Genomic DNA, 16725 nt, shown 5'->3' on the forward strand with positions numbered 1-16725 from the left:
GGGAGCCAACTGGGAAAACAAACCCAGGTGCTTGGGAGCAGAGCGCGGCTTCTTCTGCTGGGTTGGGGGGCTGCTGGAGGGAGGGGGGATTGGGGAGCTTTTAGGATGCGCTTCGCCGTGGGCTGTCTTTCCCCTCTCCACCAAGCCCAGAGGTGCGGGAGGAACGAGCGGCATTCCCACGGCGGGCGCGTTGCTGAGCCCGGCCGTGGGGCTCGGTGGGATGCTCTAGAGAGGAGGGGATGCAGAGGAGGGGGATGCGTGCTGTGTGGGGGACCGCAGGAGAGGAGAGGGAGGCGTGTGCCTGCCTGGAAAGGGGCATTTCTTCCCTTAAACACACAAGCCGATGCCTACCCTGCTGAAGCAGTTAAACGGGGGAGAGCAGCAGCCAGGCTGGCAGATTCCTGCCCTGTGATATGCCAGCCACAGGGTGACGCAAGGGCTGGAAGGCTCCAACTAACAAGCCATTTTCACCTGCGTAATAAGCGCTAGTGGAGATACAGCAACAGCAGCAGCAGCGGCGGCTCCGAGTCCCCGCAGCCGGCCAGACTCCAGCGCGGCCGCAGCACCATCCAGCCCCCGGCGGCCACCGCAGCTTTTTCGGTGGCTTCCCGCTGCAGCCTGAGAGCCGGAGACGAGCGGCCGCCTTGCAGGCAGCATGTCAGCCCCGCCGGACCCCCAGGACCTGCTGCTGTCGGGCACTGGGGTGCACTGGGCTGCGGACGGGGCGGACCAGTATGCAGCTGGGGCTCCGCTGCGAGATGGAGATGGGGCTCAGCAGCGGGAACAGCTGGTTTTCGGCTCAGCCAGGGAACACCCGCCCGTTGCCATGGCGACTGCATCCCCAGGTAAAAGGCGAGGGGTACCCAGGGATGCTCAACAAAGGGGCCCTGGCAGCAGCATCTCCTGCTTGTCTCGTTCCCGTCCCTTCCCCGGTTCTTCTCCGAGCCTGGCTGCTTGGAAACATTGCTAATGAGTTAGTGAGCGCATGTAGGAAAATAGAAAATAACGAGCAATTGCGGCCTTTGCAAATAATAATTTTTGCTGATGGGGGGTGGGGAACGCAGGACCCGGCCAAGTTCCCTAAAGCTCTTTGCACTTTGCTAGGCACAGGACATCCAGATTTCAGTCAAATGTTGGAGGGCATTTGATTTCACCTGACTTGATGAGGCTCTGTCCTCGTTTGTTGTACACCTGTACACATCTGGAGTGACAGATCTCAAAGGAGTTACTTCAGCTATTCCCCGTGCACCTGGAATTCCTGCATGGCCCCTTATGTTATTTAAACATGTAGCTTTTAATGGAGTGCCTATCCTGAAGTGTTTGTGTGTTTCCTGCATGCTTTTGAGACACATCCATTTAATTGTGGACTTTTTGGTTGCTGTGTTTTACTCCTTTTGCTTTTTTAGGTGTCTTTGACTTAAGATGCATTTAGTTTAGCTAGGGACTGCAGGTTCATGGATTTTCAGTTTACTTTTGGGATTTATTTGATTTCCATTGTTTTAGGGTTCCTTTCTTTAGTGGGTGTATTAATAGCAGGTGTATATCTATTGATGAACCCCAGAAGGCTTCAGCTTCCAGTAGCTCCTGGTAGAAATGTTTGGGGAAAAATTACTCTATTTCCTTCTTGGTGACACTTCCCTACTTTCTTTCCTACTGCCACCCATCAGAGAACCCAAATAACCCAGCCCTGGGGAGGCTGGTGGATCCCATCTAGATTCCTCTTCACTGGGAAGTAGATGTTTCCATTATACAGCCTGACTTGTCTTGAGTAAGTTGAGGGTCAGGGCTTGGGACGGGAATTGGTCTCCATTATGCAATAGCTGCAGAAGCATTAGGAACTGCGTTTTTGGGCTGAGTCCTTTCTAATCCCCTCCAGTCAATCAGCACAGAGAGTAGCTGGCCAGAAACAACACAGTCTGCATGACTACGTGTATTATTCCACTGATACCCAGCTGTATGTTTTTTTCAGGGACTGAGTGTGCATCTGTGCATGTGTGTGCTCTCAACATGGATGTTTCCCTGGTGCTTTTCTGTCTGCTTGATGCTACCGAGTTCAGTAGTAAAATAGGATCTAACGCCCATCGGCTGATGTGGGAAATGTTTTGCTGTTTTGTAGCTTTGGGCAGGCAGCTAATCTGCTGATGTGCTGCTCATTCGCTGATCTGCGTGGTAGGTTGTGAAACGTGACTTTTTACTGGAGATAGAGGCAGATGGCTTGTAATGTAAGGCTGTTCTAGGTGCAGGGGGTGTGTGTGTGAAGAGGGGCAGGATTGGGGTTTCCAGGTAGGGTTGCCTCAACAGTATCATGACATGAAGAAGGGGGAAAAGATCTTGTGAGCTTTTGTTGTTCACTGATGGATAAAAATATGGCCATGCTGAATGTTAGCGTACAGAACAAAGAGGGGTGGTCTCTTAAATTGTGTAAATCCCCATTAAGTTGAATGAGTGTGATACTGCTTACGTTTAATGAAGGCTTCTTCAGGCTTAACCTGATCTGTAAATTCAGGCTTATAGAATGCAGAATAGACAGAATGAAAGAAAGAAAGGAAGGAAGAAGGAAAGAAAGAAAAGAAAAAGAAAAAAGAAAAAGAAAAAAGGAAAGAAAAGGAAAAAAGAAGCAAAAAAAAAATTTTGGGCTTTTGGAATCCTCTGCAAAACGGCTTTAGACATGTTTGTTTGCTTGTGTCAAACTGTGGCAAGGTGGAGATAAAGTGAGCAATACAGACCTTTTTGGTGTTTGCTAGCTGTGGATTGACAGACTGTCAAATTAGCAATATCATAAGAGCAGTAATGTGTTTTAAACATTTCCATTTTGTTCTCCCTGTTTAATAAAGTAACTGTTATGTGATTGTGCGTGTGTCTAGCCGACCATGACAGACAGAGCAGCATCCCAACCCGTGCAGTCCTGTGCATGTAGTTGCCTTTTCCGTTCATGGCTGCAGCACCTGTATTTCTGTTCCACATTACCTAGTCAGCTACAGCTCCCGCTCCCTTCACCGGGGGAAGTAAATAATTTCCCTGTTCTCTCTGTGTGACTAAATATTCTTAAGTTGCTGAATAAGAGGTCTGTCATATTGCTGAATATCTAAAACTGCCAAGTATTTCAGAAAACTCTTTAATGCTCCTTCTCAGAGGGGGATTGCTGTGTGTTCCTAAGCTGTAGGAATGGACCCAGTGGGAGATACCTAGCTCCGGCAACTTACAACACTGCCATAAACTGCCGTAAACTTACAACGCTCCCTATAAAATGGGGCACGTGGGGACACTTTAGACAAGGAACAATGCATCCAAACAAGAGTGAACTGGACGGTATGTTTTCCAGGTAGTTTCCCAACACATCCTGTATCTTCCTCCATACCTCTCAGACCAGTCTTTTTTGTGGGAAACATGGTTATGCTCTTTGAGGCAAGAGCAGGGTCTGGAGACCGAGAGATTCACCCACCATGAAAATAACTGAAAATAAAAGGTGGGAATTTATCACAAGTTGTACAGAAGTTTTCTTATACAACCTAAAAATTTGCAAACTTTCCCTGGTCTTGGCCTTTGTTTTAAGTTTGAAAACCAGCCAGGGATTGTTGAAAGGTTCAGGAATATTTTCAAGCTGGCCGTGGGCCCGGCTTTGAGCCAAACTGGCTTTGTGTCAAAACCTTCTGAGTGGTTTCTGAATGATGAAAAGCAATGGATTTCACTCCTCGTTCTTCGGACCAACCAAAATCGGCAATGATTGGGACTGCAGAAAAAAATTCCCATGAGGAGTGGAAAGCTCAGAGATTTCTCAAGCAAAGTCAGGGCAGTAAGGAGCTGAAGATCCCACATCTGCTCCTCCTGCAGAGCTACAATGAAGATTGACTCCAGTAGCTTCTGGGCAGGGACAAAGCAGTTTCTCTTGCTTTCATACTTGGCCCCTGGATTTTGCTGAAAATGTTTCTCTCCCTCCAATGGAGAGTTTCTCTCCTTCCCAAAGATGAATTTGGTTCAGGGTGAGAGTTGCTTGCAGGCAGATCTTGCAAGGACTGGAGACTGAAGTAGTCCTGAAAGGCTGGTGAGCAGTTGCATGTTGGTGAAAAGAGCCCCATGCCACCCAACACACCATCTGGTCACAGATTCTGTTATTTAGTTTTATACATCAACAGTGATTAAAATTCCTTGAAAAGAATTATTTGCAAAAATACTAGAGAGGCTACCAGGCATTCCCCAGGATAAATACATATGGTTTCCTTCAGAGAAATGGCAAAATGTAAGAATGGACTGTACCTCCACAATGCAGGTGTGCTTAGGGGGGGAAAGAGGGGAAAAAGGGCAGGAACTCATACAAATGGTGATTTGTGTGTCAGGATCTGCGAAGCTGTAAGCAGCCTTGTGCATTTTGTTGGTATCTGTAGGGTGATTTACAGGCAGCAGTGGTACACCGCTGTGTCCATGTAACTGAGATGATTGAGAGAACTGCCAGTGAGCTCTGCCTGCTCATACTTAGGCCAGGATGCTCTTTGCCTTCAGACTGGCCACAGCAGTGAGGACATCCCTGGCAATCCTGGCCCATTTCCAGCTGCCTCGAAAGACAGGCTGCAGGTGGGGTCCAGCTGCCCAAAGGAGAGGTGGCCAGTGCCACAGGAGATGGCATTAATAACTGGGACGTGCCTGTGGGGACGCAAGGGGATGGCGAATATGGCCTATGGGAACCCTTCTGAAACAGCAGCTACCAGCTGGTTGGGATCCCCTGAGGTGCCTCAGTGGCATGGAAGTCCTGTGGTTATGGGACTGAATGGCACCCATATGGTATGTGCCAGGGAGGCGAGGAAGGAAAGCGGGACTATAAGCTGCTTGGATGAGGCAGATGAGTGGAGGAACAGCTTCTGCCTGCCGAGGAGCAGTGAGATACCAAATCCCAGGAGTGTTTCGTGCTCTGATGGGTGTAGATGTAGCACACAAGACCATGAGTGGTCCTGGCTCCTGCTGCTCCGTGACATCCGTGACAAGGACAGGCTCTCTAGGCTCAGTGCTTTAAGTAAAGACATTTTTAAAAAAAAATTCTAATTCACATGATTTGTAGAGGTTGAGTTTGAAAATGTGTGCAGTGTACCCACATGCTCTCACCATGAACTAAGCCACCAAGCCCCTGCCAGCAAGGGACTGCAGTGAGGTGCTCCTAGCATAAGCTTGTGTTTGTACTGATAACGCTTCACCTGCAAATCTCAGTTTATTGTTTCTCTCCAGTTACTGGAGAGTTACTGGCAGTTTTACACCTCAACATGAAAGAGATTTTTGATGGTTTTCAGGCAGCTTGAGAGCCCTGTAGTTCACCTGGGTGGAGAGAAGTGGGTATGAACGTGAACATCTGCACCGCTTGGGTTTGGCACTGATGCTTTTCGGGGATGTCACAGCACAACCAAATGCGGCAGGTTCCCCAAGACAACTGGCTCAGTTGCCCTTTGGGGCCTTCCCACCCCTTTCCAAGTATTGCTTTAGCAAGAACTCTCCCTCCCTAAGCGTTCATGGCAATGTACTGCTCCAGGCCATGTGCATTGTAAAGGCCAGGATCTAAAACCTGATTTTTCAAGTTTCTGTAGAGAGAGTCTTGATAGAGTGGATTCATTGGCCTAAGCATATGCCACAGGGGAGCTTAAGCAGCTGTTTGGAAATACGTCCTCAACTGCCAGGAGATCTTGCTCAGATTTAGCCAACTGAGGCCAAATTAAGTCTCACTTTGGAAGAGTATATATTCATGCCAATTCTATTATTGACATTTTAGTCCTTCCTGATTTAGAGAATTGAATTTATTTTTTGTCTGCTCCCTGGATTAGTCCCTCAAAATCTCTGACATACTGATGTAAGTGAAGGTGATCGAGATCATTTGGTGGAGGCTCTCCCCATTCTCTGGGGTTTTATGAGAGCACGCAGATTTTGCAGAGAGGGACAGAAGCACAGTGGATTTCTTCTTGGATCCTTCTGTTCCTGTAATTCTCATGAAGCTTGACAAAGTGGCCATTTCATCACAGCCCACAATCAGTCATCTAAAAAAATTCCTATTGAAATACCATCCTTCATTCCCACTTGGTTAAAGTAGGAGCAACGACTGCTCTTGGGCTCCTCCAGCAAGTGCTGTGCTTCTGGGGGTGAAAAGTGCTATCAGAGGTCCATAAAATCTCCTGGTTTAAAACCTGTGCAGCAGTGTAGTTCTCAACTCCATACAGATCAAAATGCAGCTTTGTCCTATTCCCCACAGGGATGCAGATAGCTCCATTCCTGCTTTGACTTCCATGCTGATGAATTTTCTTCAGCCTTCAGGGCTGCAAAAGGGCTGAGGAAGAGGATGAGGCAGATGAAAGAGCAGAGTAGTACAAGGGAGGGTGACTCACCTGCCTTCTTTTAATCTTCCTCACTTGGTAATGAAATGTTTTATTTATAAGCGAGGAACTGAGGAAGAGAGGTTGGGGAGGAGGAGAACAGCATGGAGGGGAGAGGCTTTGGATGTCCCAGTTGCAGCAAGCATTGGGTTTTGCATGTTGCAGTATTTCCTGGGCTGTGAGCCTCCCCTTAGCTGGGTCGTTCACTGTATCTCAGTGGTGAAAGGGTTCTGGGAGGCACATCTGCCTCCTTTTTTCTGCAGCTCTGGAAATGCCATTCAGTGATATGTCTTACACCTTATTTTCCCCCCCAAAACTGTAGTGTGCAGTACATGCACACTCAGCCTGTGCTTTCAGTCTGCCTGGGGATGGCAACCCCAGCAAATGCCTGGGTGCTGCCTCTGGCTCAGTCCTCCTGGAAAAGTTTGGGCAGATCACATAGGTCTGTTTATTGTGTCTTCACAGACTGTCCCATGAAAGAATGCCAGCGCAACTGCGTGGCCTAGATTGACCCGCGATGCTCAGGACTAGTGTTTGGCTCTGCTTTAGGCCCTGAGAACTGATTTGGCCCCAAGACCTAATTATTTTGTGCACGTGTGTTTTAGCTCAAAATTCCTGAAATACCCAAGGAGTTGTGCTGCAGGTCCACATCAACAGGGAATGGAGGTTTTTAAATGGGTGACTTCTTAGGAATTTGCCTCACTTTCCCTCCTGAGTAGTCAGTACCTCTAAAATGGGCCAAGTACGCACTAAGCCTTTTTCATTTTTGTAGCATTTCATAATGTAGCATTTATGTCCTTGTGTCTGTTTTTCATGTTGTATTCTCTTACTGCCAGATCAGGGCTGCTTAGAAAATTCTGGGGATTCTTGTTTTTCTTGGGTTGGTTGGTGTTTTTTTTCAAAAGAAAAGAAGGCCATCACATAGCAAACCATGTTTCAAGTAATGAAGCATTATTTGTAATTAGTTTTCTAATTTAGGGAAAGTAAATATATGTGCTGCTGTAGACTTAGCATGATTCAGCACTCAAGAACACACCCCACATTTAGTATTCTTGTTTTTTAAGACACTTCTGATTTATGGTCAGACTATTCCTCTAAGAAACCCCATACCTTCAACAGTGAGAATAAATTCTTGGCACTCACCTGCAAGACAAGACACGAAATAGAGGGGACCTTAGTCATCTATTTCAGTCCTCCTTGTTTCAATAAAGTATTTAAGATCCTAATTATACGGAACATAAGTGCATTCTTAACTGCTTTAAAAAATTGGGATGGTCTTACGCATAAAGGTGAGCATGTGTTTTGCTGAATTTAGGGATAAATGAAGTAGAAGATAGATCATGGATAAATTGGCTTTATTACCCATTAGATCAGACTGCTTCAGGTCACTTGTGTGTAAAATGGAGATACCAGCACTTACCTATCTCATTAGAGCACTGTGAAAATTAACATTTAAAGACATTGAAAAATTGGAATGAAAATCTTTATAATGTTGTGTTGTTTCTTTTGATCTATTGTGTGTGTCCAGGTGAGACTAAATATTGTTGGAAATGACTACAGCCTTTATAACCCTGTCTCTTTCAAATATTAAGGTGTTACCTCATAAGCATTGGCTTTATACTTCAATATTCCTTAAAAATGGGCTTTTCCATCTTTATTTAAATAACAGCTGCTAAAAGAGTTCTTTGAATATTTCTTTCACTGCTGTAATGAGATGCTTGCCCTTGATACAGCCTCCAATTATCATGAGATCTTGTATCAGAAAAGGTAGCCAGTTCTTCAGAGATTATTTCGACACAATTGCTGCTAACAGCTGCGGCATTCCCAACATCTCCTTCGTGTAGCCGTGGCTCCTGTCCCAGATGTGGTGCTGCAGTGGGGTGTTTGCTTGGGTACAGGTGAGGACAGAGTGCAGGAGGATGCTCACTGAAGGATGCTGTCTGCACCGGGGTGACTCTGCAGACTCGCAGACTTATGTCAGCTCAAGGCTTTACTGTGCCATTCAGGACATGAATTACATCTTATTTTTCAGGAGTGCTGAATTTATTAACTGCAGCTGATTTATTGTTGGTAGATTTAAAGACATTGAAGGGCTTGTTAACTGCAGCCAGTAAAAAGCAAATGTATGGGGTGGCCTTGTCAGGCGGGAAACCTTCCTGCTCCCAGACCCTGGGGATCCTGTGCTTCTCTTGTCTCTCGAGGTTTTTTTCCATGCAATTATCAGTCCATGTCTCGGATGCACACGTGGGCGCCCCTGGGTGAGCCCCATGGCCGAGGAGGAGGAACCACGGCACCAGGACACAGCCTCTGGCCATGGGGCCGAGCAGGAGCCTCTGGCTGCCAGTGCTGGCAGTGCTTTGTCTCCCACAGCCCAGGGCGGCCGTCTCTCACCCCGTCGAAGCACCTTTCATATGCACGTTGCAAAGCCACAGATGCAGAAGTTATAGATCTGAACGATGTCCCCAAACTTTCCCTGCCTGTGCTGCGTTAGTCACTGGCTGTCCAACCAAACAGCCTAAAAATCCTCGCCCTGGGCAGCCTCTGCAGCACAGCTGTGCAGAGGTGGGCTGCAGGCAGCCTGAGCCATCGGAGTTTTTACTGATTTTCTTCTGCTGAGCCTGGACCCTTACACACTGCTCCCAAAAGCACTTGGGAGCACCTGTAAAGGAATTGCTGGAGAGACAGGCTGCATTTATGGCTTGCAATCAGCAAGGGAGTTTTGCCATTTACAGGCCTAATCCCACCACCCAACTTGGAGGTAGCAAGGCTGATGCAGGGACGATGCCTACACTCACCAAAGACAGTATTCTGCATGCCAGGGAGGTTGGGAGTCCCTCACCCTATATAAGTCTTGACATGCACATAGCCAGCGGAGCACCTCTGCTTGGAAATGCTTTTATTCCCAAGCTTATTGGCAGGCCAAAGGTCTAGATCCTGAGCAAAGCCTAAAAGTTGCTGTAAGTCTGCCACCACTGCGCAACTCTTCACCCGTATTCGGGTCAGCTGTGTCCCCCTCCCTGTGTCAGGAACGTGCACTGAGGCCATGGCTGGGGCGGGATGTGAAAACCCGCAGCAGGCAGACCTGGGGAACATGGTGTCTCATCTCTGCTCCGATCTACTGAGCAGCATCCCCATGTGCTTTGTGGGAGGGTGCAATGAGGTTTCACAGGTACCATCTCTCCACTGACTACTGATGTACGGCAGGGTCTGAGTTCTAATAAGTCTTAATTAGGTCTTTCCCTTGATGTCCTTAATTTAGAGGCAAAAGAGATGCACTTGCTGCTCGTGTGCATAGGAAATGTTTTGCATTTCAGGATATTTTCATTCCTGTTGACTTCAGCAATGAAGCGCAATGCAACACGCTGGAAATTAAATGTGCACTTCAGCTGAACTGGAGGCTTAACTCCTCTCTGTGCAGGTGTAGCTGTATGATATGAAGAATAATCATATGTTATTTGTAGTAAAAAGGGAAATGCCTTCTCTCGCCCCTTATAAAAGTTATAAAAATCTGTATCCCTATTTTGCTCGCCATTTTTTCATCTCCTGGTTAATGCTCATCTCTGGCTTAGGATGTACTCTGTTTGCCAGTTTGCTGTTTTTTTTTCCTTTTTACTACAAAGGTTTGTATCTTCAGTAAACATCATTGACCAAATAGATGCTCTAAACTGCAATATTGCTGTGCACTAAACTTTAATTGAGACAGTTGCCTTTGATAGGGGGCTGACCTAAAGCTGGGGCTGATTCCTCTCTTTTGCAGCTTTTGCAGTTCTTTAAAAAAGTCATAATGCAGCATTCATGTTGTTGCTGTTTTCTCTACTGCTCTAGCTAAAGTATCACTGTGGTTGAATATTGAATTGATTTCTCAGAACCTCCTGGTTATCCTGAAAGTCTGTGTGTATAATCTGTGATTCTCAGACCATAATTAGTTTGTAGGAAAGGTGTTGGGCCCAAAGGCGAAGCTCCAAGATGATGTGTGAGAGTCAGGAGAAGTCCCAGAGGACTCAACCTCCTCTAAACACATTGTTTATGAAAGAAAATAGGGTTTTGGATCCTCTGTGCAGTAGCTCTCTCTATTCGCTAAGCAGAAATCCTTATATCAAAATGGCTGGTATGTGGCATCTTGGTTACAGGCAAGACAGGATTTTTACATCACGGAACAATTTGTAGTAGATCTTTAGTAGCTCGTATCTAATTCTCTACTTAAAAAGTTTCATGTGTGTTTAACATGGGTACGTTGCATACAGGATTGAAAAGTCAAGCAAGCAAATAATTGGTTGCATGCACAAATGTGGAGTCACTGAGTAAAAAATGGGCTACTTTTACATGGGTGATATAGGAACTCTGCCTTTGAAAATGCATACCTATCTCTGCTGATGCCAGGAACAAGGACTGAATTTCCTGAAATCTAAATTTTTTAAAAAACTTGCCATCAGACAAAAAAAATCCTTCCACAAGGGATACATGGATTAAAATAATACTTAAAAAATAGTGAAATATTACAAATCGGTGTATATATTTTCAAATTATTCCCAAATCAATTCATATGTTTTACCTGATTTGGCTGGCAACAGTGTTTAGAAATGTCTACATTTGGTTTTATAGTAGGACATTTATTCTAAATACACATAAATTTCATTTTAAAAGCACTAATTCTGCCCTGCAAAGTTCTCTATTCTATTTTAGAATTGCCATGTCACGCAGAATTTTCTGTTGGTTTTCTTTCTGCCCTAAAAAATACCACTGGAGATCACAGTGGATCATCTGAGCAGCTATCATAGTAAAAGCGAGTTGCCATTTTGAGAATTTTTTTTCCTTCAAAGTCTTTCTGACATTAGCCTTCATAATTCAGTTGCTGTGTACTAGAAGTTCAGGTCAGAGCTAAGGAGACAGGCTTGGGGATTTATACTGTGTGAAATATAGTCAATCTCTTCTCACTTCAAATGTGGTAAAGAGACCATATATAATCCCTGGAATATTTGGTAGATCTGCCAGGCCATGAAGACAGCATTTGTAATATTCGTCTAGCTACATGTGTTTTTACATGGTTGTCCATCCCTATGCCATCCAAACGCTATTCAAAAGCAACCTGAGGAGAGAGGGCTGAACAAAGAGTGAGAAGAAAATATATCACTCCCAGTAGGAGATTTCAGAGTTTGGGCTTCTTCCACCCCCCTCTCTCTCTGCTCTTGCTTTTTAATGAATCGTTCTTCTAACCTACTTTAAATCAAGCATCTAGCATGCTAGATGTTTTGCAGATGAATCATACTGTGCAATGCAGTTATGCATATCTGCTGTGCAAGTACATTGTCAGCTTTTATTTGGTAACCTACCAGCAAACAAGATTTTTTTTCTGGAAGCTTGGGATACTAGCATCATTCTCCAAGTGAGAATAATGCAACCACTGATAATAAATCAACCTGGATCCGAGGATGTTTCACCAGTTTCAGTGCCTCCTTGATTAGCATTATCCTCAGAGGTATAAATTAAAGAGGAAAATATATAATCTGGGAAGCTTTCCAGCATCATCTTTGAAAATGTGAGCTCAATGCTTTGCTGAGATTTCTTTGGTGGAAGAATGCTAATAGCAGTGCTGAAGATGTGCTCTGATTGCACCCTAAAGAGTAGGAAGATGCACAGAATAGCTTTATTTCTTTTTCCTTTGTCATCAAGATAATTTCTAATATGATCTGCACAGGATGAATCCTGAACTGTTTCTACACAGTTCTGTGAACTGGTCCCAGAAGTGCCAGCTTCAGTCGCTCCCTTTTCTACTACTTGTTCTCTTAGTCTGACATCTGCATAAAATATGTTACATATTTTCCCATCTCAGCCTGCAGATAATTGCCTGCAGCTGTTAGCAGCGAGTGGACACGGTCCCTCTGCTATATTGGTCAAAGCCTGAGCTTCAGCAATAAGGATTTCAGGAATTTCTTCTGACTGTTCCTACGAGGTGTCATCACGGCCGGGTGGTAACTCCTGACGCCTCCCTCCCTGCCAAGGGAAGAAAAATGTGCTGCGGAATGTGCTGATTTGCAAAAAATATTTCACAGGGAGGGTTTGATTTTAGCAAAGTTCCAGCTGTGCTAAATGAGCAGAAAAGGGATTTTTCAGCGTATCAGCAACATCTTGGAAATGGAAATGCCACATCCTCCAGCACTTTCTTAGCAGTCAGTTGTCCCCTTCCCCTGCCCATAACCCGCTTGGGTCTTTGGTATTTACTGGAACTAGGAGTTTAGCAAGACTGTAGTACTTGCAGCCTTGCTTTATAATGTCTCTGTGTTTCTATTTGCTTTTTCTTGGCCAGCTCTCTGCCAACATCATCCTTTGCTTTCCAAGAGATGATGAAAAGTACAGAATGGAAGACTAAGCTGGTGTTCCTCAGGGTGCATTTTGGGAAGGCGTAAGGAAGTAGATACCTTTATTACTATTTTGCTGATGGGACAACTGATGCACAGTGGAGTGAAGTGTCTTACAAACAGTCCCCAGCAGCTGCATTTGAACTAGGTCTGGGTCTGCTGAGCCCCAGGCAGTGCCAGGCTGCTCCAAAGGGGTCTCAGCTTCATCATAGGTGACTCAGTTTATGGGGCCTCTCAGGCTGAGACTCCAAAAAGTCACTCCTCTCTCCTGAAAAGTAGGGCAGCTATTTTTACTTAGGTGCATGAAGATAGGGTTGGGTTTTTTTCCTGCCTGTTTTTCACTTTTAAATTCATATTAAGGATCCTTAATTATGTTTTGCAAAGGCATTCACTGTTCCAGCTGAACAACATAGAGGGAATACCATGTGTTATTTGCCATCACTACTGACATTGCTAAATTTGCTGAAGCAACATGTTTCAACATTTCCAAACATTTTTCCTGTGGAGCTTTCTCTTCCATAGAAAGGTTTTCTGTTTCCCCTTGATTTGAGATGAAAAGAAAATTGAAAATAATATGAAATTTTCCCACAGGACAGAATTTCTTTTGCAATAATAGCTCCACTTCCAGCTAATGTCAGGAAAAACACAAACAACACAGTCAGTATGCTTAATTTCAACCCTGCATTTACGACTTATTCTTTGCTGTTGCTGTCTGAAGAGCAATGACATCAACACACTTTACTCTCAGCTTGAAAATACCCATTAAATCCAAGAGCTAGTGCACTAGCAAGTAGGATTTGTTAGCACCTATTTAATGCACTCAACAGGAGTGTGACCTTGGTTCTCTGTCACTGGTGAAAATGAAGTTGCCTCCTGGTCCAGCCCATCTAATTGCTGCTGAACTATAATACCAAGCAGGTTGTTCTCTCTTTATGGCAGATGACTTTGCTACCACTGTGCGGAAGGTGGCATGAAGCCAACAGTATTCCCCAACCTAGCAGCTGCCCAGTGTCCTTGGATTCAAATAATTATATAGTGCTCCCTCCCTTACTCACTTAAAAATGTGACTTGCCTATTGGTGCCGAGCAAGGGAAGGAAAGCCAGTGAAGACAGCAAATCTGACTCTTTCTTCTCAGGCTCTATACAAGACAACTTCTTTTTTAAAAGCTCACACTTTGTGTGAGCAGGAAAGCAATGCAGGCTCTTCTGTGAGCAGCAAGTGAAGTCTTTGGAAACCATCAGGTTCCCTTTCCCGACCCTGCACTTGGAGCTGCAATGACAACCGCTTCCTCAGCCTTGCTGTGCTGTGTGTTTTAACCAGCATTTTAGAAAAAAAAAAAAGGCTGTTCCAGACATTTTCAACCAACTTCAGATCCATTTAGCTGGATGGTGGTAACTGCCAGAGCAGGTACGATCCAAGGTTTCCCAGGAGTCCTCTGCTCCTGCCTGCACCCAGCACCAGGTACCCCAGGCTTTTGTAGCCTTTAGAAATGAAAAAGCCAGATGTGAGCAAAGCACCATGTTGCCTGCAGTGTTACTCGCTCAGGTTTCTGGTCACAACTGCTCCACTGTGCCAGGTACAAACCAACTTCTGAGAAGATGGGTTAGAGGAGCTGGTTTCTAACCTTGTCCAACAGAAAGTTGAGAGGGAAAGGGATGTTTGCTCCTGGAGCTTGGGGCAAACAGCCAGGAGAAATGAGCTACACTAAAAGTCAGTGTAAGCACAAGAATAAAGTTGTATAAATTGGACAGGAGCGTTCAGGCTGGGGAGGAGAGGAAGTCAGGATGGAGGGAAAAATGAATAGCAAGAAAAAGAAATCCAAACTACTCTCAAGAGTGGATTTCTCAAGTGGTGGATTTCTCATCAGTTGTGGAGGGAATGAGGTAATGGGATGCTTGTAGTGGTAGGGGGTTAAGCTTAGAAACTCAGCAGGTCCACTTCTTCTGTGTTCATGAGTTCTGGAAGCAGACTTTCCTAGCAAAACCATCTCCCCCAACCCTTTGTTTAGTTGGAGCTATTAACATAATTTCTCTTAAAAAAAGCTTTTCAATGCTTTTTACTTTTTCAATTATTTCTTTTACTCAAGTGGAAGGGCATAAAATCCTCATTCTTCAAGGCAGAGACAAATTTATTCAACCTTTCACCGTGAAAGTACTACCTGGAGGAGTGCTGTGCCACAGCAGGACCCAATGTGCTGGCTTTGCTCTCCAGACCCTTGGGGACTGGCCGACCTCTCCCAGCTCCTACAGCTTACCCTGGGAAACTACAAGGAAGACCATGAAAACTCAGAATGATCTTGGCCATCCATTTAAATGGTCTCAATAAGTAGGAGGGGGTTCAGCAGGGACCGGGCATCTCAGCAGGAAGACCCATCTCCATAAACACAGGATGGGAGACCACAGATGAGTCCATCAGAGAAGTATTGGGGTGTTGAGGGTCACAAGCCAAATGCAAGCCACCATAGGCTGCAAAGCTTGTGCTGTTTTGCTGTTGCTAAACAGCGGATGCCACACTGAGATATGGCGATGTGGGTTTTGTGTGCATGATGCAGCAAATGGCCTGGGGAGGAGAGCGGTGTCCAGTCTGGAGCACAGCACTTCAGGAGCAATGCAGAAAGTATGGAGGAGAGCAACAAGGGTGATCAGACAGCTGGGAAACATGATCTAGGAGGGAAGATTGAAGGAACTAGGTTTGTTTAAGCTAAAGGAGAGAATCACCAGGGGACAGAACAAGAGCAGTCTTTAAGTATATGAAAGCCCAAGCAAAGAGCCTGAGTTAACCCGATCTCCAGGTCCATGGTGGGCAGGAATGGATGTGGCTTCAGTTGCAACATAAGAGATTCAGATTAATCATTTGGAAAAAACTTTCGGAGAATGTAGACATGTAGGATAGAGAAACACAGGTAACTGGAGGGAGTGGCGGCAGCTCCATTGCTGGAGGGCTGTACAGGCAGTGCAGAGGGACATCACCCAGATGACGTAGGAAGTGGTACTGCTGGCTAGGGCCAGCAATGGACCTAGGTGATATCTTTCAGGCCTTTCTGGCCCTATTTTTGGGCAGCAGGAAATACACTAATTTCTTCTCTTCCCATCTTAGTTTGGTCCCTGTCCTGTTCAAACCAGCAGCTTCTTCTGTTACCCTTTGAAAGTGCGCACCAACCGTGAGTCACAGAAAAGTAGGAATGGCTGATATTTTTGTGTTTCAGTGTCTTTTGATGGTAATTATTTATTTTTTTAAAGAAAAATAGCTTTTTGTTTGTTTTTCAGGAAAAGCCCCGCTTTCCTTGGGGGGGTGAATTGACTCCTGCAGACAAACCTAAACATAGCATTCAATAGCTTAAGTTGGACAAACAGAGCACAAATGAGTACTAACTAAGTATTTTTAATAAATGCAGGCTTGGCAGGGAGAAATTCTAGAAGATGAAGTGTGCAATGATAGTTGGAGATTAACAGCATAGTGCCTGCATCCAGGAAAGTAGGAAAGGGAAAAAGATACAGCAAGTGCAAGCTTATTAATTTGATCTAATTAGTATTGTTAAGAACATTAAGGTAAAAGGAAATTGGAAAAATGCATCATTGATTTATAAATGTGGACTGTGAAGACAAACCTGATAGTTTACTTCAGTAAGAAACCAATTGTTTTCTGACTGGGTTTCAGTGAGGTGTAAAACCCAGTACTACATGGAAAATTACTGGCTGAGCTGGAGAAGGTGGAAGGCAATACAGCCATGGCATGCTTCAGCTTATGCTGAAAGCAGAACACTCAGGCAGTGTGGGAGTTGCTGGTGGGGCTCCTCAGTCAGTCTTGGGGCCCATCTTATTAAATACCTTTGTAAAATGTTTGGTACCAAAAGCCAGAGCAGACTATGGGAGTATGCTGGGAGTTGGGGTGAGAGGTGGCTGGAGCATCTTACAGGGGAAGCTGGCTGAGCCAGGCAGTTATGAGCTGTAGAAATACATCCCGACACCCTGCAAGGGTGAAAAGAGCTGTGTTTGTTGAGGTGTATCCTCTCTAGAATGAGGTC

General features: G+C 45.2%; 1 protein-coding gene across 1 annotated transcript in view; it reads left to right on the forward strand.

The window, feature by feature from the left end:
* The first annotated feature begins 358 nt into the window (after positions 1 to 358).
* The window catches only part of RTN1 (reticulon 1), a 122268-nt gene continuing 105901 nt past the window's right edge, over positions 359 to 16725 (forward strand). Inside the window, exon 1 of the mRNA XM_052783483.1 lies at positions 359 to 845. Within this exon, the coding sequence (XP_052639443.1) occupies positions 656 to 845 (190 nt within the window). The 5' untranslated portion in view covers positions 359 to 655. The remainder of the gene's footprint in view (positions 846 to 16725) is intronic.

The sequence above is a fragment of the Harpia harpyja genome, chromosome 3 (assembly GCF_026419915.1).
Source record: "Harpia harpyja isolate bHarHar1 chromosome 3, bHarHar1 primary haplotype, whole genome shotgun sequence".
NCBI lineage: Eukaryota > Metazoa > Chordata > Aves > Accipitriformes > Accipitridae > Harpia > Harpia harpyja.